This window comes from Canis lupus, chromosome 7 (assembly GCF_048164855.1).
Source record: "Canis lupus baileyi chromosome 7, mCanLup2.hap1, whole genome shotgun sequence".
Taxonomy (NCBI): domain Eukaryota; kingdom Metazoa; phylum Chordata; class Mammalia; order Carnivora; family Canidae; genus Canis; species Canis lupus.
In genome coordinates, this window is record NC_132844.1 from 23,690,749 (window position 1) to 23,714,317 (window position 23,569).

General features: G+C 39.5%; 1 protein-coding gene across 3 annotated transcripts in view; it reads left to right on the plus strand.

The window, feature by feature from the left end:
* The window catches only part of MDN1 (midasin AAA ATPase 1), a 166,527-nt gene that overhangs the window by 131,517 nt on the left and 11,441 nt on the right, over window positions 1-23,569 (plus strand). For 2 of the 3 annotated variants that reach the window (XM_072832058.1, XM_072832059.1), the window contains exons 75-92: window positions 1,613-1,759; window positions 2,295-2,418; window positions 3,785-3,890; window positions 4,445-4,560; window positions 5,652-6,137; window positions 6,418-6,644; window positions 7,226-7,381; window positions 7,549-7,718; window positions 8,509-8,670; window positions 10,937-11,074; window positions 13,301-13,442; window positions 15,107-15,282; window positions 15,832-15,978; window positions 16,484-16,628; window positions 19,269-19,591; window positions 19,914-20,075; window positions 21,371-21,472; window positions 22,387-22,588. In XM_072832058.1, coding sequence (XP_072688159.1) covers window positions 1,613-1,759; window positions 2,295-2,418; window positions 3,785-3,890; window positions 4,445-4,560; window positions 5,652-6,137; window positions 6,418-6,644; window positions 7,226-7,381; window positions 7,549-7,718; window positions 8,509-8,670; window positions 10,937-11,074; window positions 13,301-13,442; window positions 15,107-15,282; window positions 15,832-15,978; window positions 16,484-16,628; window positions 19,269-19,591; window positions 19,914-20,075; window positions 21,371-21,472; window positions 22,387-22,588 — 3,231 coding nt within the window. The remainder of the gene's footprint in view (window positions 1-1,612; window positions 1,760-2,294; window positions 2,419-3,784; window positions 3,891-4,444; window positions 4,561-5,651; window positions 6,138-6,417; window positions 6,645-7,225; window positions 7,382-7,548; window positions 7,719-8,508; window positions 8,671-10,936; window positions 11,075-13,300; window positions 13,443-15,106; window positions 15,283-15,831; window positions 15,979-16,483; window positions 16,629-19,268; window positions 19,592-19,913; window positions 20,076-21,370; window positions 21,473-22,386; window positions 22,589-23,569) is intronic. The other variant, XM_072832060.1, reaches the window with a different exon arrangement.

Sequence of the window (23,569 nt, forward strand, 5' to 3'; positions counted from 1 at the left end):
AATGGAGCAATTTCATCTCCCTGGTTGTCCTCACATAGGGAAGTTGAGAGTCAAGATTTGCTTTGTAGTATAACAGCAATGACTGAGGAACAGATTTCAGAACTTAATAGATTGAGGTCTTGGCAACCTTTCACCATTATCCTTCTCCCCTTTCATCCCTAGTGAGTGTAGTGTCAGTAGTGTCAGGTCCTTTAGTGAGGCTACAGTCTGATCTCAGGGAGCTCTTTATCTTTAAAACCTGTTAGAAGAATAGCCTAATAATCTCCATTCTCAAGATAACCTTCCCTACCTAAGCCTGATGACCAGGATCAACAGAAGGTTCCATGTGGATCTTCTGGAAAGGGCCCCCACTCTGTGACATAAAGAATTCTCTAACACTCTTGCAGTGTCTGTATGCAGTACATTTGCTGACTACTGGAAGGCTAGATGGCCCGTGTTAAGTTTGTTAGGGCTACCTTAACAAAGGTGATTTAAGAGAAATTAATTTTCACTCAGTTTTGAGGTTAAACTTACAAAAACAAACTACTAGCAGGTTTGGTTTCTTCTGAGGCCTCTCTTCTTGGCTGGTAGATGTCTGTTTTCCTTCTTTGTCTTCACATAGTTTCTTATGTTCTACTTTTCTGTTAAGGACATTAGTCAGGTTGGACTAGAGCCCATCCATGTGGCCTCCTCTTACCTTAATTACCTCTTTAAAGGCTTTGTCTCCAAATACAGTCACATTTTGAAGCACTAGGGTTAGGATACGGTAACATGAATTTTGGGGGTCACGCTCACCCAGAACACTGCCTGTGGCAGGCAGGCAACAGCCTCATGTTACAGGTATCTGTGAGTATTCAGCAAGGCAGTGTGGTGCTGGAGATAAAACTTGGGCTTTTGGAGTCAGTCTGGCCAGGGTTCATGTTCTGTCTCTTAGTTCCATTCTTTTTTTTTTTTTTTTTTAAGATTTTTTATCTGTTTATTCATGACACACACACACACACACACACAGGCAGAGGGAGAAGCAGGCCCCATGCAGGGAGCCTGACATGGGACTCGATCCTGGGTCTCCAGGATCACGCCCTGGGCAGAAGGTGGCGCTAAACTGCTGAGCCACCCGGGCTGCCTCCTCCTAGTCCATTCTTTAAGTAAATGGAATTTAGAAAGTGATGAGACCTCTCAGCCTCTCCAAGCAGCTAGAAATTGGTGCTTCTGGAGTTGTACAGTATAAAGGAACATCTACCAGGAACTAGGTATAGGATAGGACCTCAGTATGTATCATATTTATGGGAAATTTATCTCAGATGACTTAAATTCTTAGTGTAAATTGCTGCACATAGTGCTAAACAAGTGCTTTCTGCCCGACCAAATATAAATCCCTAGATTAAAAAAAAAAAACTACTTTTATTTGAGTTGTTTGTTGAGATAAAATCCATGATTTTTTATTTTCTATTTCCATGCATCTTGATTCCTTTAGTTTAGAATTTACAAAGTGCTAGGGACTATGCTAGTTGTCAGAGCCTTAAATATGAACGTCACCTGGTTCTTATTTTCCATAATGTACTGAATCTTGAGTATTGGTTTTAACACATGACTAAGCCCTTGTGATTTCAGTATTGCCTCATTATCTCCTCAGGTGAAGTGATTTCCTCTGTAGGTGAACTGCAGAGCTTAAAGGTGGAGCCCTCTGCAGAGAAGGAGAAGCAACGATCAGAAGCCAAGCACATTCTTCTGCGGAAGCAGCGAGCTTTAGCAGACCTCTTTCAACACCTTGCAAAAACTGGTAAGATTATTGCTTGAAACCTGATGGAGAATGATGGTCAGCTATTAGCGGGGGAAACAACGTGAGTGATTTAGGGGAAATTTCTAGAGACGATTGATGGTGGGAAACAGAAGGTATGTAGGCAAGATTTTGAAATGCCATTCTGAGAGTACAGTCATACATATGAAATTCTCCTCTGATGAACCATTTGTGATTTCCAAATATTTTCACAGTTTTGTAATGAAGTTTCTCAAAAACCATGCTTTATTTTCATCACCATATGTTGTATGGCACCCACCCTTTCAACATAGCTTAGAGAGCAACATTTCTCAAACTTTAGTGCATGTACAAATGACTTGAGGAATCTCGTTAAGTGTAGTAGTTCTGTTTCAGGTGCAGGGCAGGGTCTGAGAGCCTGTTTTTTTTTTTTAAGAAGCTACTGGGTTGTGCTGTTCCAAGGACTTTATTTTGAGTAGCAATGATGGTGGGATGGGGATGAGGCATGGCACATTCATTCTCTTCTGAGTTTCTTAAACACATGATATTTATTTCCCAGGTTTGTCATATCGCAAAGGTCTTGCCTGGGCCCGTTCAAAAAACCCTCAAGAGATGCTTTATCTTCACCCATTAGATATCCGGAGCGCGTTGTCTATAGTCAGCACTCAGGAAGCTGATTCTAGGTTTGTTTTTTAAATTATAAACGGAGCAAGTTATTTAAGCCTCCATGTCCTTATTTGCCAAAATGGGTATAGAATATCTCTCTCCTAGTGTTGGTGTACAGATAACATTTAGAAAAGTGCCTGGCTTAGGATCTGGCTTGTGGTAAGCATTCGTTCAATAAGAGTTCATCTTTTTCCTTTTCCTTTTCCTTTTCCTTTTCCTTTTCCTTTTCCTTTTTCTTTTCCTTTTCTTCCTTTCTCCCTCCTTCCCTCCCTGCCTCCCTCTAACACCCAATATGGGGTTTGAACTCTTGACCCTGAGATCAAGAGTTGTATGCTCTATTGATGGAGCCAGCTAGTACCTCCCCCACACACACACACACTTTTTTAAAAGTATCTTTTCCTTTCCTCCTTGTATTCACCTCTCCCATTATATTTTTGGTCCTTTGATTTTCCTAAGGTCTCTTCACTTGATTTCAATTCACAGGTGAAAATCCATGAGAGAATGGCCACATTTGTAGCTGTTCCCTGTACATAGATTCTTTATAATTTCTAATATATTCTTGAATTTGAGAACCTTTTGAGACAGAACTGTGTTCATAACTATGGCAGAGGTGGTTGTAAATGATGATTTGCTCACCTGGGTATGCATATATTTGTATTTTGTTTGCCAGTGGTCTTCTCAATGCTTTAAATTTTAATTCAACACAACATTATAAAAAATAGAAATTATTTTTTAAGTCTTTTTAAGCAATCTCTACACCCAACGAGGGGCTCAAATTCATAACCTTGAGATCAAGAGTTACATGTTCTTCTACTTGAACCAGGCAGTCACCTCAAAAGTAGAAATTTTACATAGATATTCTGGATTTCAGTTTTTCAGGAAGATTTGGGCAAGTGGGTTCACTTTCCCATGTAGTCAAAAGTTAAAACTGTAGCTCCCTCCTTTTGACAGGACATATGCTCTTCAGATCATTGTGGTCTTCAACAATACCTTTTGCATATTCCACATTGAAGTCAGTTGTCATTGGCATGTATCATTTTGTGCTTGGCTGTCCTTAATCATTTATATTATCTGCTTGGCCCCTGTAGGCATCAGAATTTATGACCCTTAGCTTCCACTCCTAAGATAGTTACAAAGTTTTCATTAAGGAAATTATATTGTCATCATAATTTATTTCCCTACTATCCCTCCAGTGCTGAGTATATAACACATTTTTCACATAAAGGGCTGACAAGTACCTGACTGAATGAGACCGCACAGAAATAAATTTATTCACACACTTGACTTTGAATTGTGGTTAAAAATCTCAATCTCTGAGTCTTCAGGATCTGCGCTGGGAAATAGTGGTTTTATTTAAGTAAATCATGTTGATTTCTTTTCTAGACTCCTTACAGAAATCTCATCTTCATGGGATGGATGCCAGAAATACTTCTTTCGCTCTCTTGCACGGCATGCCAGACTTAATGCAGCCTTAGCAGCTCCTGTCAAGGTAGGTGACAGAACCCCAGAGATTTTGCAGAAACCCAAAGAAAGCTCCTGTTGTGCCCCTAGGGTAGCATTCTCAAGTCTTGTTAAGTGATCAGAGTACATTACCGAAAGTGACTGAGTTTTTTGTAGAACATCATTACACTTAATATAAATCAGATTTGGCCAATTTGGGTTTAATCATGGAGCATTTTATCATAAATTCTGTTACTTACATTTGCCAGCAAGACCCAATGCATAAGAGAAGTTAAGTCAAAAAAGCTTCAAGTGAGAACGCCATCTTCAGGTATTTTTTTCTCTTTGTGAATTGAGAAAAGACTACTAATTTTGATGTTAAGTCTAGTTCCTGTTCATGCAACATCTGGACAGATAATTTGAAAAGCACTGCTCAAAAAGATGAATACGTTGCTTCTAGACTGCAGTCTATATCCAAAGCTTATCTACACAAGGGGCACTTTCCCCAGAGAGGATTAGATGAACCGGCTCTCTAATGACACCTGCATAGGTGGTGGTGTTTGCCAGCGGCACCCTTGGCATGCTTCCTTTTCCCCCTGTCAGGAGTTGGGCATGAGCAACGTTGAGCGGTGCAAAGGGTTCTCGGCACATTTGATGAAGATGCTTATTCGACAGCGGCGCTCCCTGACTACGCTGACTGAGCAGTGGATCCTCCTCAGGTATTTGCTAACTAGTTAGTAGGATTTGTGGCATGAATTAGGAAGAATTGTGCGAGTCAGCTCTCACGTGAAATGAAATTTGAGGCTCAGAGATGTAGGTAGGGTTTCTTTTGGCTCTGTCCCTTGCTCTTGTTGATAATGCTTCTGCTCTGTGGTTCTGGTACCACCTCTTGGGAGAATGGGCCCTGGAGGAGGAGTTCCGGGCTGAAGTACACCCAGGTCTGGATTGAGGGGGTTTGTGGTTGACACTCTATCTGGCTGTGTGACAGGATTGTGTTTATGGTATTGGATTATCTGTCTCTGAACACAGATCAGATTTGTGATTGTTTCCATTCATTAGGCTTTTTGGATCACAGAGTTGCAATTTACTGAGCCATACACAGATGCTTCTCATTGGAAATAGATATTTAAAAGATGAGGACAGTTAGGAAGGCTGTCATCCATTTGTTGAGTGGATTGTTGGCTGAAAGGTAGTATTTCCAGACTATATACACACTTTGGCTACAGCTATTTTCTTCTTTACTCATAAGGGTTTATCTAACAAAGTATACTACAATTACTGGATTTTCTTTTTCTTAAATAATGGTTGAAATCACTGCAGTGAGGGACGCCTGGATGGCTTAGTGGTTGAGCATTTGCCTTGGGCCTAGGACGTGATTCCAGGGTCTGGGGATCAAGTCCCACATCGGGCTCCCTGCATGGAGCCTGCTTCTCCCTCTGCCTATGTCTCTGCCTCTCTCTCTATGTCTCTCATGAATAAATAAATAAAATCTTTAAAAAAAAAAAAAAAAGAAATCACTGCAGTGGTGTGACTATGTTGGGTGTGATAAGCTGTAAGGGAATAGATGATAAGCAGTGAGTTTTGATACTTGTGAAAGACTGAAGAGCCTCCTTTCAGTCTTCAGAAGGATGTGTTTAATTAAGTGTATTAAAAGGCATTTAACAGACTTCTTATCTGTGGGGGATCCTGTCTTCTTGATTATGTGAAGAAGCCCATACTTTGTTTAGAAATAAATGAATTTCCTGTTTAAAACCACATGGTGACACAGTTTAAGGTGCCATGTGTTTTCCCTGTTGGTTTCTCGGCACAGGAACCTCCTTGGCTGTGTGCAGGAGATTCATAGCAGGCTGACTGGCCCATTGGTGTACCCAGTGGCCTTCCCTCCTCAGGATGGTGTGCAGCAGTGGACAGAAAGGCTGCAGCACCTAGCCATGCAGAGCCAGATCCTGCTGGAGCAGCTCTCCTGGCTCCTCCAGTGCTGCCCCAGTGCAGGGCCAACTCCAGGCCGAGGTGATGCCCAAGCACAGGGTCGGCCTTCTGCTGCCTACCCAGAAGGACCAGACCTCACCGAGGGACGGCTTTCCAGAGCAGTACAGGACCTCGTCCCATCAGAACTGAGTTATCCATCCCCAGTACCTCGAAATCAGTTGCCCTCTGGTTGCTTGATGCGTAAACAAGACCAAGTTTGGCAACAGTCAACTGCAAGATTAACAGAGATGCTGAAAACTATTAAAACAGTAAAAGCTGATGTGGACAAAATCAGGCAGCTGTCCTGTGAGACTCTCTTTCATTCTTGGTGAGTGTGCCTATTACTGTCCCCCTCTATGCTCAGGTACTTGATCAAGGTTTAGTAATGAGAGCAAGTGATGAAAGGGATTTTGCTTTAATTCTCTGTTTTTCTGTGGACTTTCATGGTGCTTTGTGGTATATATCTCACTATTAATCTTGAAATGGAGTGAATTTTCCCCTGCTTAGATTTTAGTGGTTGGAGGGAGGTTGTGTGTGTGTGTGTGTGTGTGTGTGTGTGTGTACGGTAGCCCCTTCTTCTCAACGTTGTGGCATTTCTCTTGTTGCAGGAAAGATTTTGAAGTTTGCTCTTCTGGGCTGAGTTGCCTATCCCAGATGTCAGTTCATTTGCAAGGCCTAGAGTCCTTGTTCATTATTCCAGGGATGGAGGTTGAGCAAACAGATCAACAAATGGCATTAGTTGAGAGCCTGGAATATTTAAGAGGAGAAATCAATAAAGCCACAGATGACTTTACTACCTGGAAGACACATCTACTTGCTTTAGGCAGCCAAGGCGGTAAGGACTGTCCTTCAACAAGGGAGTCAAAGCCCAGGGTAGGAGTGATGTCTTACAGATTTAAGTCCAGCCTATCCTAAAAACACATTATGTTTTGTTCCAGACATATCTATCCAGGTTTCTAAGACAGACGGGTATGGTTGGAACTCACAGCTTTTAACTATTGCTGCCTCTTTTCTTTGAGTACCTTGCCTCTGAATTGATGATGTCACTTTGTAGCACATATGTAGGGAGGTGGCAGAGGCTCACTCGCTGTTACAAACCATTCTCTCTTACACTGGAAAGTTGAGGGCTGATAACTAAGTTGGTGTTTATATGCACCATCATAACTATCTTCATATTTTTGGCATTCTTCCAGGAAAGCGTTCAATAAAAGATGGTAAACTCTTGTAGGTTTTATCTAGATAAGGAATAAGTCTCATTCACCTTTGTTTCAGCAGTTTGACACGGTGGCTCACCCATAGTAGGTACTTGATAGGTAGCCATTCGTAAAAAGTAACAAGTGAGAATTGTTAATTATTTCCAGAGACATTGAAGCAAATGATTGGGGTTTTTTTGTTTTGCACCATGTTACTTACTAGGAAACCAAATGTTGGAGGAAGGGTTTGTGGAAGATTTTTCAGAGCAAGTGGAAACTGCCATCAGGGCCATCCTTTGTGCCATCCAGAATTTAGCAGAAAGAAACTGTAAAAAGACAGAGGAGAACGCTGACCAAACAAGACCACAAGAAGAGGATGGTATGTCTGAAATCAGGCAAAAACGATTTTTATATATTATTTAATTTTTAAATTTATTTTTGTGGCTAAATATTTAAGGACAGATGTTAGGAATGATGACTGGATGAATGGAGATGAAAAGAGTATTTTGCATTATTCATCATGTCTTCCTTTTCTGTGAATGAAAGAGGCAGCAGGCTTTGAGAGATTGCAATCAGGACATCTAACAAAACTCTTAGAGGATGACTTACGGGCCGATGTGAACGCTCTGCATGTTCAGAAAATAATTTCCGCTGTCTCTGAGCTGTTGGAGAGGCTGAAATCATATGGCGAGGATGGCACAGCATCAAAGCACACGGTAATATAGACTTCTTGCTATCTAGAGTGGGCTGAGCAAAGGCAGAGTGGGTCTCACTTTGCTCCATGTGGTTGGTCCCAAAGCAGGCCTTTGTGGCCAAAAAAAACCCAAAAAAAAACCTGCTAAGTTTGATTTCTTTATGCATGTAAACATCACTGACAAACTTTGTAATCCTTAGGGCTTGCTAGCTAAGGGTTATAGTTGTAAGATGCACAGACGCAAAAAATGCCAGCAATCCAGAGTTCTCTATTTTCTTGGGATTCTTTCATACTCAACCACATACTCCTGGGTATTTGATCTTAATGTGGATGCTGCTGCTGTCCTCTAAGGCTGAATGGCCACACCCTGCAAATACCTTTCCCTTCACAACAAACCAGCAGAGGGGGAAGTTGCTGTGTCCATAATAGTCCAGAGAAGCAATTTATTTTGTAGGATATCATAAGTCTCTAGTATTGCTTCCAGAGCTAACTTTGATTCCAAATAGAATTTGTATGTAAACGTCTTATTTAAAAGCAAAAACGAAAAACCTGGTTAACTAAGTGAAACTTAAGTGACAGAATTTAAAATGTACTTTCGTGAGGGTTTGTGTGAACAAGGAGGAAATATCAGTGAGCACAGGGGTGTGTGTGTATAAGAGAAAATATACATAAAACTTACCATTAGTGGCATTTAGTAGGTTCAGTGTTGTGCAATTATTGTTGCTGTCTAGTTATAGAACATTATTATTACCCCAGAGAAAACCTGGTACTGGTTACTAGTGTGAACAGGCCTTGTGATCTTTTGCCCACAGTTCTTCAGCCAGTCCTGCTGCGTGTTGGTGCGTCTGGTGCCCATGCTCTCCAGATACTCAGATCTTGTCCTCTTCTTCCTGACTGTGTCTCTGGCAACTCACCGTAGCACTGCAAAGCTGCTCTCTGTGCTTGCCCAGGTCTTTACAGAGTTGGCCCAGGAGGTAAGGACTGTCCATGATACTCCATACCCATTAGTGCTTGGGTTCCCAAGCTGGTTTTTTTGAACCTTCACAAATAGGTGATTTGCTCTCCCTGTGGATTTTTCAGGGCTTTATCCAGCACCCTTTTGCTAAGCCTGTTTCCATTAAGGTCTTGGAACCTGCAGGTCCCCCACTGATGAATTCCCTAGACTCCAGGGGCTGTCGTGAGCCTCAGTCTCCTCATTTGTAAAGTGAGATCTGCCTACATTCCTTACCATTTTTGTGAGAACTACATTTAATTGAATATATACTTTGTTTTGTTTTTATTTCCTTAGTATTCTAAGATTTTCTCCAAATCCAGGTACAATACAGGTGAGAATCACTTGAGAAAGATAGGAATTTACAGACTGAAGATTGGGTCTAGCCTTCTTATAAATAGTCAAGAGTTCTTAGTTCTGAGTATCTGGAATACTAGAAAGGGTTTAAAAATGGGAGGCAAGCCCATGCAGCAAGCATATCTAGAGGATAAATATTTGTATTTGTTTAGTAATAAATTAGTTAGTCCGATTTGCTCCCTCTCTCCAATGGGCACTGAGCCAATCTCACATCCCATCACTCTGGTTTTTTTGTTTGTTTGTTTTTGTTTTTTTCCCCATCACTCTTTGGAAGATAGACTGCATGCAAAAGACAGTGGCAGGACAGTGTATAGTGAGGGTGCCCTGATATTTGAGTTAGCTGTGTTAGTCCACTTGTGCTGTTGCTCTGGTCTGACAGGTTCTAGAATGAATTTGGCCTGTGCTTCGGGTGGGGTGTGGGGGTTCTGATATAAGCAAAAGTGTTGGGAGTCCTTTGGCTGTTCTAGAAGTAGCTACTGTAGTGATGCTCCTGCGGAAGGACATCTGAGTCTTCTCCTGTATGGTTGTATTCTGTCTATATCTAAACCTATTTTAAAATAATGTAGCCCAATGGGAAAATTAGTTAAGTTAACCAAAACATATTTTTCAATCAATATTCCAGGAATACATGTCCTAAAAGTGATTTTGCCTTTCCTTTAAGTTTTTATGTATCCAAATTGTATTCATATCCTTTCTGAATAGTCCTGAGGGAAACAAAGTAGGTTAGACTCAGTGCTAAGATCTAGGTCATAATTATGACAATATTCCATGACAATTTCCATGACAATCCATGGAAAGCTTTTGGTGAGACAATTGGCAACTGGTTTGGGGCTCTTGATTCTGTGTTAGTTGGCAGCTGATTTCTTAGTACTTTTCCATCCTAAGATTGACAAATAACTTGATAGCTTGTCTGATAAAATTTGTGATTGAGAACTACTCTTTTCTTATACTTGTTTTTCTGTTCATTTTTGTCCCATATGTTAGTAGTTGATTTTCCTTTCCAAAATATCTTCCAACACTAAACACTGTTTTGTTAACACTTCATGAGTCTTTTCTTTGACCTTGTTCTTGACTCTAGAACCCATGGCATGCCAGATTTCTTGGCAGAAAACGTGGCACATACATTAAGAGTGACAGTTTAACCTCAAGAGTTGAGGGGGAGGCATGTTTTTTTTTTTATATTAAAATTAACATTTTACTTGAGCATCACACCAAATTTTCTTCAATTTTTGAAGTAAAAATGAAATTTCCCACTGTAGCATCTGCTTCAAGTTGCTGTCCTCCAGGGTTATAGGTCTTCTTGCCCTCCTCTCTTTCTTCTCTGACTTACTTTTTCTTTTCTCTTTTTTTTTTTTTTTTTTTTGTTAAGATTTTATTTATTTATTCGAGAGAGAGAGGCAGAGACACAGGCAGAGGAAGAAGCAGGCTCCATGCAGGGAGCCTGACATGAGACTCAATCCCAGTTATCCAGGATCACGCTCTGAGCTGAAGGTGGTGCTAAACTGCTGAGCCACCTAGGCTGCTCTCTGGCTGTACTAAATTTGAGAAGTAAATAAAGAAGAATGAAATATCCCTCTGGGATTTAGACACTTGAGAGGTTCTACTCTTGCTGAGTGACTTGCTCCTAAATGTTGTCCTAGTATAATTGATTCAGATTTTTGTCTTGCCAGTTAAGATTACTACATATCAGAAAGACCTCTACAAAGTCAAAACCTTTTATGTTAAATCTAATGTCCAGCTTTGAACAGCATAATAACTGTTATCACCAAGGAAGAAGGAAATGCCATGTCTACTGTATGAATTTCCATCAGATTGAAAATACTGAGAGAAAAGGTCAAAAATTATTTTTCTTTTATTGCTTTTGTACCTAATTATTCACTCTTGTTTTTAAGGGATTTTGCCTGCCTAAAGAATTCATGGAAGATTCAGCAGGAGAAGGAGCAACTGAATTCCATGACTATGAGGGAGGTGGAATTGGGGAAGGCGAGGGCATGAAAGATGTGAGTGACCAGATAGAAAATGAAGAACAGGTACGTTATCACATGCCCGAAATATACATACAGTTTTCAGAAACTCACTCCCTTTTTATTTTCTTCTCAATATTAAGTTTTATACATGAATGTTTTTTACTAGGTTAATGATTTTCAAACTCTGGTTTGTGGAGCCCTAAGAATACTAAAGCTTTAGAGAGTGGAGATAAATAAAAAGCCAAAAAACTACAGAAGGGATCTTTGTAGCTCAGTCATTAGTTATGGCTATAATTTGACAAGGAAGTAATCTAAAATTTTTTATTTTAAATGGAGAGATCTTTGCCGATGATATTCTAGAATATTTTGGTAGTGACTCATTTAAGGTTAAAAAAATTTGGCTATTTTAAGTAACGTGCATTAAATAATAATACCAGTGTTTATTATTAACAGATTCTATTGTATATCTTTAAGACCTGTTGAAAAATCTTAATTTATATCCTGTTTTAGTTGGAATCAAGAATGTTTTTGAAATAGGTGTTTTGGGCTAAGATTCCTGTGTTGCTTTTTTTAAATGCCTGTCTTATTTGGGAGTGATTTTTTTTTTTTTTTTTTAAAGCATACTATTATTAGTCATACAGATTTACCAACTGTGACTTGAAGAAATAATGGAATTTTTTTTTTTTTTAGCTTCTATATTCTAAATCTAAAGCAGGCCACACATTTTTATTTAAGCTATGGTTGTAGCTATTAAAAATAAAGAAGCAAATCAATTCAAACTTATCCTTTGAAAACTGGGAAGAAAAACAAAAAGAGTTAAGCTAGTGTTGATGGTAGAGCTCTGTTTAATACACATACATTTTTTTATTTGGCTTTTCTGTATTTCTCAAATTTAACTTCTTCCTCAACATTACTTTTTTCATGGAAAAAAAATTAAAGCAAAAAAATAAATCACAAACTTAATAGAAAAGTGCAATCCCGTGCAAAAAGTGCAAAAAAACATGAAGTGGGATAAAAGCTATCAGAACAATTTGGCAATATTTCATAAATTTTAATTGTATGTATTCTTTGACCTAGGAATTCCATGTTTTCTGAGAGAAATGTTAATATTAAAGATAAATAGGTATATGAAGGAGGTTTTTTTTGTACAAGAATGTTCCCTATAACATTATAATGGTGAAAATTGTGGAAAAAAATCCAAATACTTAACAGGAGGAAATTGTTTAAATTATACACCATCAAAAAAAAATTATGACACCATCCATGCAGAACAGTGCTTTAAGCTAATTAGACAGAATGAGATAGATTTCCATCTTGATACATATAAATCTATCTACAAGATATTTTTTAAATTAGAAAAACCGGGTTCCTGGCTGGCTCAGTCAATAGAGCATGCAACGCTTGATCTCGGGGTCATGAGCTTGAGCCTCATGTTGAATGTAGAGATTACTTAAAAATAAAAAAAAATTTTAAAAAGAAATGAAAAGCAGATTGCAAAGCAGTTAGTAAAGCAGTGATCCCTTTTTGTTTATAAAGATGTGGGGGGTGTGTACTGATACAGATCACCTAGGTGTATTCATGGATAAAAAGATGTACCAGAATGTCACTGATACTAATTTCTTTGAGATTTTTGCAGGATGGTGGTGCCATGGGAAACTTACTCTTTCTGTTTTGCTTACAGTTCTTTTAATGGGATTTTATTGTGTTTGTATTTTTAAAAAGCATTTTAAAATCCAACCATGGTTTGAAAAAAAAATTCAACCATAATAAGAGAACAATCATGAATCTTCTGCCACAAATAACACCTAGAGTATATGGGAATGTATATAGTTTAAAGAAAAGTGAACAAAAATTACATTCAGTTACTATCTGAGACTCTGAGACCAAAGTGATAAAAATATTAAAGATGTGGACATTATTATAATAAGATTGAATTTTTTATCCTTCTTATTCTTAAGGAGTTTTGTTTTTTTTTTAAGAATGCATATTCTTTTTAAATATGTCTGGAATTGTTTTTTTTTTTTTTTTAACAATTCACAAGAAGAAAACTTCAACAAAATTCTGTATTCTCTAATCCCAATGCAATAAAACTAGAAATTACAGACCTACTAAAGCAAACCAGAAATTATTGTGTGTGGTTATATCCCCATTGGTTCTCTTATTTTTCCTCTCCCTAGAGATAACTTTATATCATTAATGGTGGCTTATATATTTATGTTCTATTTAGAGCTGAATAAACAATAGCAAAGTGACGGTGTTTATGTTTTCTATAATGCTTTTTTTATATAGGCAGAAGATACATTTCAGAAAGGTCAAGAAAAGGATAAAGAGGATCCTAACTCAAAATCAGACATTAAGGGCGAGGATAATGCCATTGAGATGTCAGAAGACTTTGATGGGAAAATGCATGGTGGCGAACTTGAAGAACAAGGTTTGTGGTTGTTACTTCATTCTTGTTTTTAAAAAATAGTTTATCTAGGAAATTACATGTTCTCAATAAGGAGCCTATTATAATTTTTTAGAACAAGTTTATTACTCTGCATAACTGGAAATGAAAACATTAGCATATGTATGTTTCTTCACTGTCTTCACTGAGGCAGAAGTCTATAGTCAGTTTTGGAGATTCATCTCTGTAAACTCAAGACATTGGTATTTTGGCTGCCTCCTGTGCTAGACATAGTGACTTCCCCTTCAGGGAAGCCTGAAAGAACAAGAAGAAATATCCCTAACAGAGCTTGACTCTCAGCTCAAAAGTAAATTGGTCAGGATAGTTTATTTAAACAACTTAAAAAAAAAAAAAAGTAGTAGGCATTTGTTATAGATGATTTGGAATGAGAGTGCAGGAGTGAATAGGTAGCCCTTAGACTTACCACTCAAACCACTTAATAAATTTTTATTCCTTTCCATTTATTGTGTGTGTATATATGTATACACACAGAGACCATAAGTAGTTCTGTAGTCTGCTTTTTTCCTTTTTCCTTTTATAGGGAGAGAGAGAGCTGAGGGAATGGGCAAAGAGAGAGGGAGAGAGCATCTTAAGCAGGCTCCATGTCCAGCGTGGAGCCTGATGTGAGCCTTGATCCCACAACCCTAAGATCATGACCTGAGCCAGAAACCAGGAGTTAGATGTTTAACCGTATGAGCCACCCAGGGTCCTTTATAGTCAGTTTGCTTTTTTCATTTAACATATGAACATTCCCCTATCATTATAAATTATTTGAGAATGTGATTTCTTAATAGCACGTTATCATTTGTCACAGGTTTGTACCTTAATTCAGCAATTGCCCTAAATTTCTGACCATAGCGTAATTTGAGATATCATGTCTTATTTTAAGTGAAGATATTGCAGAAATGAGAGTTGACCTTAGAGTAGAAAAGTATACACTTGCCTAAGAAACATAAGAATATAACCTTTAGGGGCACCCGGGTGGCTCAATGGTTGAGCGTCTGCCTTTGGCTCTGTTGTGATCCAGGGGTCCTGGGATCGAGTCCTGCATCAGGCTCCCAACAGGGAGCTTCTCTCTCTACCTATGTCGCTGCCTCTCTCTATGTCTCTTGTGAATAAATACATTAAAAAAAATTTTTCTTTAAAGAATATAACCTTTATCACAGTAGACCTTGAGCAAAAACAATGGTAAGAAAATTCGATTGAATTAGACACACGATTTTAGATGTTGGATGAAATAGAAGTGTATATATAATGTGTTAGAAATGGGGAGGAACCTTGGAAATCATATAGTTTAAATCTTTCATTTCACAGATAAGAAACCAAAACCCAGTGAAGTTGCTGAGTCTCATAATGAATATTCCCCCTAGCACCAGAAGTAGACGCACTGACAGACGCACTGACAGCTATTCTACCACCTTCTGTTTGTTAATATCACATATTACGGACTTCTTTTTTCCTTCAAATAGTTTGCAAAATACAGTAGAACTACTTCAGTAGGTCTGAAGGCATCTGCCTGTATAAAGTCCTATAAATGCAAGCAATAAATCTCAGGTGGGGCACTTGCCAGGTAGTGTACCCATCCCTGTTCTGCACACATGGACCAGTTTGGGGATTTACCTTACTAAGCTCAGTGTCTTCCCTTTCAGAAGAGGATGATGGGAAATCAGATAGTGATGGTGGAGACCTGGATAAACAGATGGGCGATCTGAATGGTGAGGAAGCTGATAAACTAGATGAGAGGCTTTGGGGTGATGATGATGAGGAAGAAGAGGAGGAGGAAGAAGACAGTAAAACTGAAGAAACAGGACCAGGAATGGATGAGGTAATTAAAAGATTCCCCCTATCCTATGGTCCCCAGGTTGAGAGGAGATATTGTTCCCACCAGTTACCATTTTCTGTTATTTACTGCTCTTCTCATTGTTTTTCTTCTTCTTTCTTTCATCCCTCTTGTTCTTCTTTTTTGCCTCTTCTTGATTGTATTCCGAGCCAGAAGAATGGCCTAACCTGGGCCATGTATTATGGAAGAGCGAAGTTAAGACTCAGTGCAAGTGTTCTGATTCGGCTGTTGGCCACTGAACTTCTCCGCCTCCCTGCTTGGGAAAAGTCGGGCTGGATGGGACTCTGTAGCAGCACAGTGTGGCCCATCCCACTGTTCACACCTCTGCTATTACTGCTGCCATCTGGGCTAAAGCCAGACTATTCTTTCTAGGTTGTAAATGACACCTTGTCATCTGGATATTTCCATGGGATTGGCCCAACAGGCAGAAATTGTACATGCCTAAGAACTAATTTAGATAAAATCAACCTACATGAAAGCAGTTTCTTAGATTGAGAGTAATGATTTTGTGCCTTTTCTTCCTCTGACATTTAGGAAGATTGTGGACTTGTTGCCAAAGATGACAACTCAGATGCTGGGAAATCAAACAAAGATAAAAACCAAGTTAAGGAAGAAAAGGAAGAAGCAGAAGTTGCTGATGATGGACAAGGCCAGGACAAAATTAATGAACAAATAGATGAGGTGATGAGGTTATGAAATGGATCTACCCCTGATTCAAGGCCAGGGCTGTTGTACCGCAGAGCTTCTGGGGAAGTCTTAAGATATTTTCATCCTGTTCATCAGTTGTTTTCCCATTGCCTCATAAAACGTGTAACAAAGTCTCTCAACACCTCATAAAATATCTAACTATTGGTTACTAATGAGGTAGTCTTCATGCTGTTTGGGCTCATGCTGGAGTTTGAAAGCTAAATTCTGTGATTCTTTTCTATGTATCTCCTCGTAAACCTTAGTTTCTTTCTTGAAATTAAGCAACACAGTACCTCTTATCAGTGGAGAACGTGCATAGAAAGTGAAGTTTGAAATTTGAAATTTCTAGAAGCATTTGTAAAATTCTGAAGTATGGGGGAAATTTTAGAGAAGAGACTTTGTATTCTGTTAGCATAGCTGCTTAAAGCTAATTATATGCAAATACTACTTTTAAAAAAGTTTGTAATTTATTTTTAACTGTTCTCTCCATTGTCCAAAGAGGGAATATGATGAAAATGAGGTGGACCCTTACCATGGCAATCAGGAGAAGCTGCCAGAACCTGAGGCCTTGGACCTTCCAGACGACTTGAACCTAGACAGTGAAGACAAGAACGGTGGTGAGGACACAGACCATGAAGAAGGAGGTATGTCTTTCAAAACCTAAAGAGACCAGTTGGAATTCACTAAAAATGTACAATAACCAATTTCTTCATGCCATATCATGGGCAGGTCATAAATCCTGTCTCAATTCCTCTTTGAGAAAATTGTTTGCTTTTTCTCTATAGTGTTTCTCACCTGAGTTAGACCTAAAGCTTAAGCTGAGTACAGTGAAAGTAAACTAGCAGGTTTTTTGTCATTAATGTCCTCTCCTGTCCTATGTTTTAGCACTGCAGTAGCTGTGTGGTCCTTCATCACACAAAGCTTCATTTCCTCACAGCCATCTCGATGCCCCATCTCATGGATTGATGTAAACACTGCAGTCTGAGTATATGAGGCCTCTAGTGGAGCCTTAGGTACAGCTTTCTTAGGGAAATGATTGTTTCAGTTATTGGTGGCTATGCATCTGTTACATGTTTAATTTGAAATATGAAGTCATTGTTACAGGGAATGAAGCTGAATAATCGAGAGAAGTCACAGGGCACTTGACAGTAATCTGCCTGTCATCTGCTGTTCAGTTTGAGTGAGTTCCCTAGGGAGAGCTATCTGATACCGTATTGTTTGGAAAATGCCCCTACAATAGAAAGAAAGTCCCCAATCATGGTGGGTAATCAGACAGATAGAAGCTAGCCTCACTGTGCTTCATAACAAATCTGTTACATATATAGAAAAGTTATTAAACTTTTTAAAACCCCATGTTGGACAAAATTAGTAAGTTATAAAAGAATAAATAAGAGGTAACATTTATGTAAAAGTTTAATACTATATATTAATGGGTGCATCAAATATAGGAAAACACAAAAAGGAGTAAAACACAGCAGCTTCAGGTTATGGTGACCTTTGAGGAAGTAGGAAGGGCAAAGGCATCCAGAATCCATATAGTTGTACCAAGAACCATTTATTTCTTAAAAACAAGTGACAGAAGTTTGATACAAATACGGCACAGTGTTCACATCTATTAAATCTAGGTGGTTTTTAATTTTTTTTAAAATTTTTTTTAAAAAAGATTTTGTTTATTTTTCATGAGAGACACACAGAGAAAGAGGCAGAGACACAGGCAGAGGGAGAAGCAGACTCCATGCAGGGAGCCTGACCTGGGACTTGATCCCAGGTCTCCAGGATCACGCCCTGGGCTGAAGGCGGCGCTAAACCGCTGAGCCACCCAGGCTGCCCAGGTTTTTAATTTTAAAATGTGTTTTCCATGCTTGAAGTATTTAGTAATTAAAAAAATAAATTTGTGAACTGTTATTTAACCAGAATCATTTGATTGAAAATTTGATACAGGCTTTCCTCATGCTAAGAACAAGTCTTCACTCTCTGAATCTCTCTATAGCTTACTCCCCACCCACCCATCCCCCATTTTTGTATAGTTTTATTAAGAAACCGAAAGGAAATTTCCCAACATCTCAAAGTGAGGCTTGTTACATTTAAATTCTGATTTTTGGGGCACATGAGCAGCTCAGTCAGTTAAGTGTCCGACTCTTGATCTCAGCTCAGGTACTGATATCAGGGTCTTAAATTCAACCCCACGTTGGGCTCTATGCAAGGTGTGGAGCCTACTTAAAAAAATTCTAGCTGACTTATTTAGCACTGTATAAGTTGCTACTTCTGACACCATTTCGCTACCATATAATTTTGGATTCTGACATCAACCTTAAATTCAAGAAGTAAGCAAGCATAAAATTAAGAAAACTAAAATCCAACGAGAGTGTAATAGCTATTTGTTCTAGAAAAACACCCAAGCTTACTGTAGACAATTGTGTATATAAACTAAGAAGCAATTATTTTAAAGAATTATTTAGCTGTGATTTCTGAAGTGTCCAAAGTATAGGAACATGCTTTTAATAAACAAAACTTTTCCAAATAGGAATGTTTCCATTGAATGTATGTTGTATTTTCTGTGTATGATAAAAAAGGCTGTCTACCAGTTATTGTCAAGGGTAAAACATCACTGCCCATCTTTGGTCCAAAATATTCCTATTGTGCTGGCTTTTAGGATTTTTTTGGTAGATTACTTAGAATATTTTAATGAAATGCACCATCTAGGGCAGCCTGGGTGGCTCAGTGGTTTAGAGTTGCCTTCAGCCTGAGGCCTGATCCTGGAGACCCAGGATTGAGTCCCACATCGGGCTCCCTGCATGGAGCCTGCTTCTCCTTCTGCCTGTGTCTCTGCCTCTCTGTGTGTGTGTGTCTCTCATGAATAAATAAATAAAATCTTAAAAAAAAAAAAAAAAAAAAAAGAAATGCACCGTCCAGACAATTGTATGTAACATACAATGTTTTAGAGCAGAGGTGGGCAAACTTTTTCTGTAAGGGTCAGATAATAAATGTATCATACTTTATAGGCCATAAGCTGCGACAGGGGTTGCAAAACCTCCATTCTGCTTTTATAGTAGTGTGAAAGCAGCCATAGGCAACACAGAGTAGGCAGGCTAAACACATAAGTAAGCAAATAGATGTGGCTGTATTCCAATAAAACTTTATTTACAGAGACACGTGGGCCCTATTTGGCCCTTGGGCCATAGTGTGCCAATTCCTGGTTCAAGAGTAATAACAAAAAGTTTTTGTAACTCAATCCCATGTTAAGTTGTGTTAAATTCTGTGTTTCTTACTTTTGTTGTATCCAGAAGAAAATCCTTTGGAAATTAAAGAAAAACCAATGGATACTGAAGAAGCAGGTCATGAAGCTGAGGAAATAAAGGAAGAGATCGAGGCTGACCACAGTGAAGGGCAAGGCCAACATGAGCCTGAGGAAGGCCCCAGTGAAGAGGAAAAGGGCGAGGAGGAGGAAGAGATGGACACGGGAACTAACGGCCAAGACAAAGATACTGCTGAACATCCTGAAGAAGACTCAGAGGATGAGCATCATTCTCTGGAAGACAAGGACGAGGAAGCCAGTAAGGGAAGTGCAGAGAATGGCGTTCCTGTTGACCAAGGTCTCCAGCCCCAGGTATTGTGTACTGTCTGGCTTGTATCAAGTTAAAAATAATAGCAGAGAGGTTACTATATTCCGATCAGAATCTTTTAGGATACTTCTCTATCACCAGGTGGCGCTGCTGAGCAGCTTTAAGTTTCTGTTTAAGACCCTTTCTGAAAAAAAAAAAAAAAAAAAAAAAAAAAAAAAAAAAGACCCTTTCTGGCTAATAACCCTGCAGACTCCCCATGGGAGGAGTGGGGTATCTTATTGTTGCAGGATCCACCCCTCAGCCCATTGCCTCATGCTCTTCCTTCAGAGCATTTTAATGTGGTGTTTGCTTACCCTGCAAAAACAGGAAGAAGAAGGCGGAGAGAATTCTGACACAGAGGAGCAGGTGCCAGAGGCCACGGAGAGGAAAGAGCATGACTCTTGCGGACAGACTGGGTTGGAGAGTGTGCAGAGTGCACAAGCTGTGGAGCTGGCTGGGACTGCGCCTGAGAAGGAGCAGGGGAAGGAGGTAATAGGCCCTCACTGCCTGTGCCAGCTGCCTCTAGAGGGTCTCTTTCCCCTGGGTGAAACCACCATCTATTTAGAAGTAGTTGGTGTATATGTGATGTTCTCTTAACATCTAAAAGATGATCTTCCATTCTTTAAGAAAATGATTCAGATATGCACTTTTATATGCCTCTCAGAACAAACCCTAGAATATTTGCTACGTGCTGTACATAAGTATTGTGCTTAATGAGAAAAAGCTATTAGGCTGGGATCATGGGATCCCATCATGGGATACTCCAGTTGGTGTTAATTTTTAGAAAGCTTCCAAGTAAAGGAAGGTTGAATTTAGACTTTAGACTTCAAGAGGCAGTAATCTGCCTTTTAATAGTATTTCCCTTTTCCTTGCTGTTCACTGGGCTCTAAAGGTTTTGTGTTTGTTTTTAAGAAAGAGTGAGTACATCAGTGGAGGGGGGGAGGCAGAGGGAAAGGGAGACAAAATCCTAAGCAGGCTCCATACCCAGCACAGAACCCAACCTGGAGCTTGATCTCACAACCCTGAGATCATGACCTCAGCCAAAATCAGGAGTTGATGCTTAAATGACTGAGCCACTTAAGCACCGCTCTTAAGGTTTTCTTTTTAAAAAAGCAAAGCACTTCTTTGTTCCTTTAGCTAGAGTGATTGTTCTCTATATGGACCACAGTTCAGGCCACTTATATGCTATGGAAAGAGAGGACCTGCTACTTACAGTGGTGACTCTGGACATCTTGTTCAAGCTCTTTGAACCCAGTTTTCTCACCAGTAATAACACTTACTTATACTTCTTGTACTTCCCACCCCCCATTTATTGAGCACCCATTTAGGTAGGTGCTAAGGATTTTTATTACTTCAAGTCTTCTTAATAGTCCTCTAAGACTGCTGATTATCATTACTACTCTCTCCATTTTATATTTGATCTAAATAAGCCACAGTAAAGTGAAATGACCATTTCAAGGGTGCACAGCTGGTAAATGTCAGAGCCTGGATTCTTGTAGAGGTCTTTCCTGCCTTCAGAGTAAGCCATTACCATTCTGGAAACAAGGAACTAATCAGCCTTACACAGTGAAGTCCCTCAAGAGGGTGACCTATCTGGATTTAGATGCTCTTATTTTTGCCCACAGGCTACGCCTTAGTCATAGGTGAGTTCTGGACCAGGGAGGCAGGTGTATTGTTTGACTCTGAGAGGAAAATAGTAGAGAAGCTGCACATAAAACAGCACAGTAGCCAGGTGCTCATACGGCATCTTCCACTTTCATTCTCTCATCGCTTGGATTTCATAGGAACACGGAAGTGGAGCTGCAGACGCAAATCAGGCAGAAGGCCATGAATCCAACTTCATCGCTCGGTTGGCTTCCCAGAAACAGACCAGGAAAAACACACAGGTCTCTGTCCCTCTTCTGCTGAACTTGGGCGCAGGCTATGTGTGAAAAGATGCCCTGAATGTGGTGGTTTAAAAACAGCCAAGCTCCCAGGCTTTGCTGTTTCACCAAACATGATGGTGGCTATAGCAAGCATATCAGGACCCCAGGCTTCTTCCCCATGGGGATGTGTGTACACACACACAACTTCCCTATTCCTATTATGCAGCCTAAGAGCCAAGTGTTAGCTGTTGTTGCCTAGTACTAGCCAGTCTTTTTTTCCACTGTCCCACTTTTTTGTGTTTTAAAAATAAGGGTTTTTAAAAAGTTCATTTATTTATTTATTGAGAGAGCACAAGCATGAGTGGGGGAAGGGGCAGAGAGAGAATCCCAGGTGGACCCTGTGCCCACAGCACTGAGTCCAGTTTGGAGCCTGATGTGGTGCTCGATCTTACGACCCTGAGATCATGACCTGAGCCAAAATCAAGAGTCAGATGTTCAGCTGACTGAGTCCCATAGGTGACCCTAAAAATTAGGGTTTCTTGGTTTTGGTTTTTTTTTTTTTTTGAATGGGATACAATTCATGTACATGAAATGAAATTCATATATAAAAAGCAATCCCCTAAAAAGCTTCCATCTTATTCCTGTCTTTAAGCCACATAAGAATAAATTGTTGCCAACAGTTTTTTCTTGTTTTACATGTACTTTTGTGTATGTAACTTAAGTATGGATGTGTTTTTTCCTTTTATTTCAGATCTAAAGTCTATCATACAGATCTATATTTTTGTCTGGAGATCAGCCCATTCTTTTTAACAGCTGCATTGAATTTCATTTTTCTGTGGTTGCCCATCCATAGGGGGCTGGTTAACTTTATTAGGTATGTTAAGTCTTTTTTGCCAGTATAGACAAAACTCTAGTGAATTTCCTATTTCCCACAGAGTTTCAAGAGGAAACCTGGACAGGCCGACAATGAACGCTCCATGGGTGATCACAGTGAGCATGTGCATAAGCGGCTGAAGACTGTGGATATGGAGAACCACACTGAGCAGGGGCCAGCCCAGCCCCAGCCGCAGGCAGAAGACGCAGATGCCTTTGAGCACATTAAGCAAGGCAGTGACCCCTATGATGCACAGATGTATGGTATGGTTCAGAGAAGGCTTCTCCTTTGCTGAGTTCTCTGTGAGACTAGGCTGTATGACTGTGTGCCCAGCAGATAAACAAATTCATCTTAGGGGTGGGAATGGCTTTTTTGAACTGTTTTCTCTCTAATAAGAATTATGCAGGAATACAGTTTGGTTTGGGTCTAAAACGATATCTGCAGCAAGTGCAAGTGTTCAGGGTTTCGGGGTCTGGGATAAGTCTTTTAATATCCTTGATAACATTGGCCACATCCAAACCTAGCACTAGTTTCAGGGTTTCTGAGTACTGGACATACTGCTTCTTGGTCACTGTGAGGTCACTCCTGCAATGGCAGGAGGTGTGAACTAGAAGTGTATGTTTTTTTCATAAGTGAAAAGAGGAAGAAAATCACAAGGGAGTGACCAGTCTTAGTCTCTCCTTCTAGTTCTCTGGGTGACTTTTTAGTATTTTATTCCTAATATGCAAAATTTAGTGTTCATGATACTTACCCATGAACATAGTTTCAGAAATGATTGCTCTACCATGAGTTACTTTTCTTCTGACTTCACTTTTTAGAAAAATAAAGCAGTAATAATCATTGCTACCATGAATTGAGCCTTTACTTTGTACCACTCTTCAGAGTCTGTTGAATGATCATGAAATTTTTCCAATAATCTTAATGAGCTATGATATATTTTTTTAAGATTTTATTTATTTATTCATGAGAGACAAACAGAGCAGCAGAGACACAGGGAGAAGTAGGCTCCATGCAGGAAGCCCAAAGTGGGACTTGATCCCGGGACTCCAGAATTACTCCCTGGGCCGAAGGCAGGTGCTCAACCACTGAGCCACCCAGGCATCCCTGAGCTATGATATTTCCACTTCATAGATGAGGATACTGAAGCCAGACAAGTTTAAGAACTTGTCCAAATCACAATGCTAGTCTCAGTGTTGGTTCTTCTGTGTCCTGTGTTATACTCTTAATCATTATAGTTTCTTCAC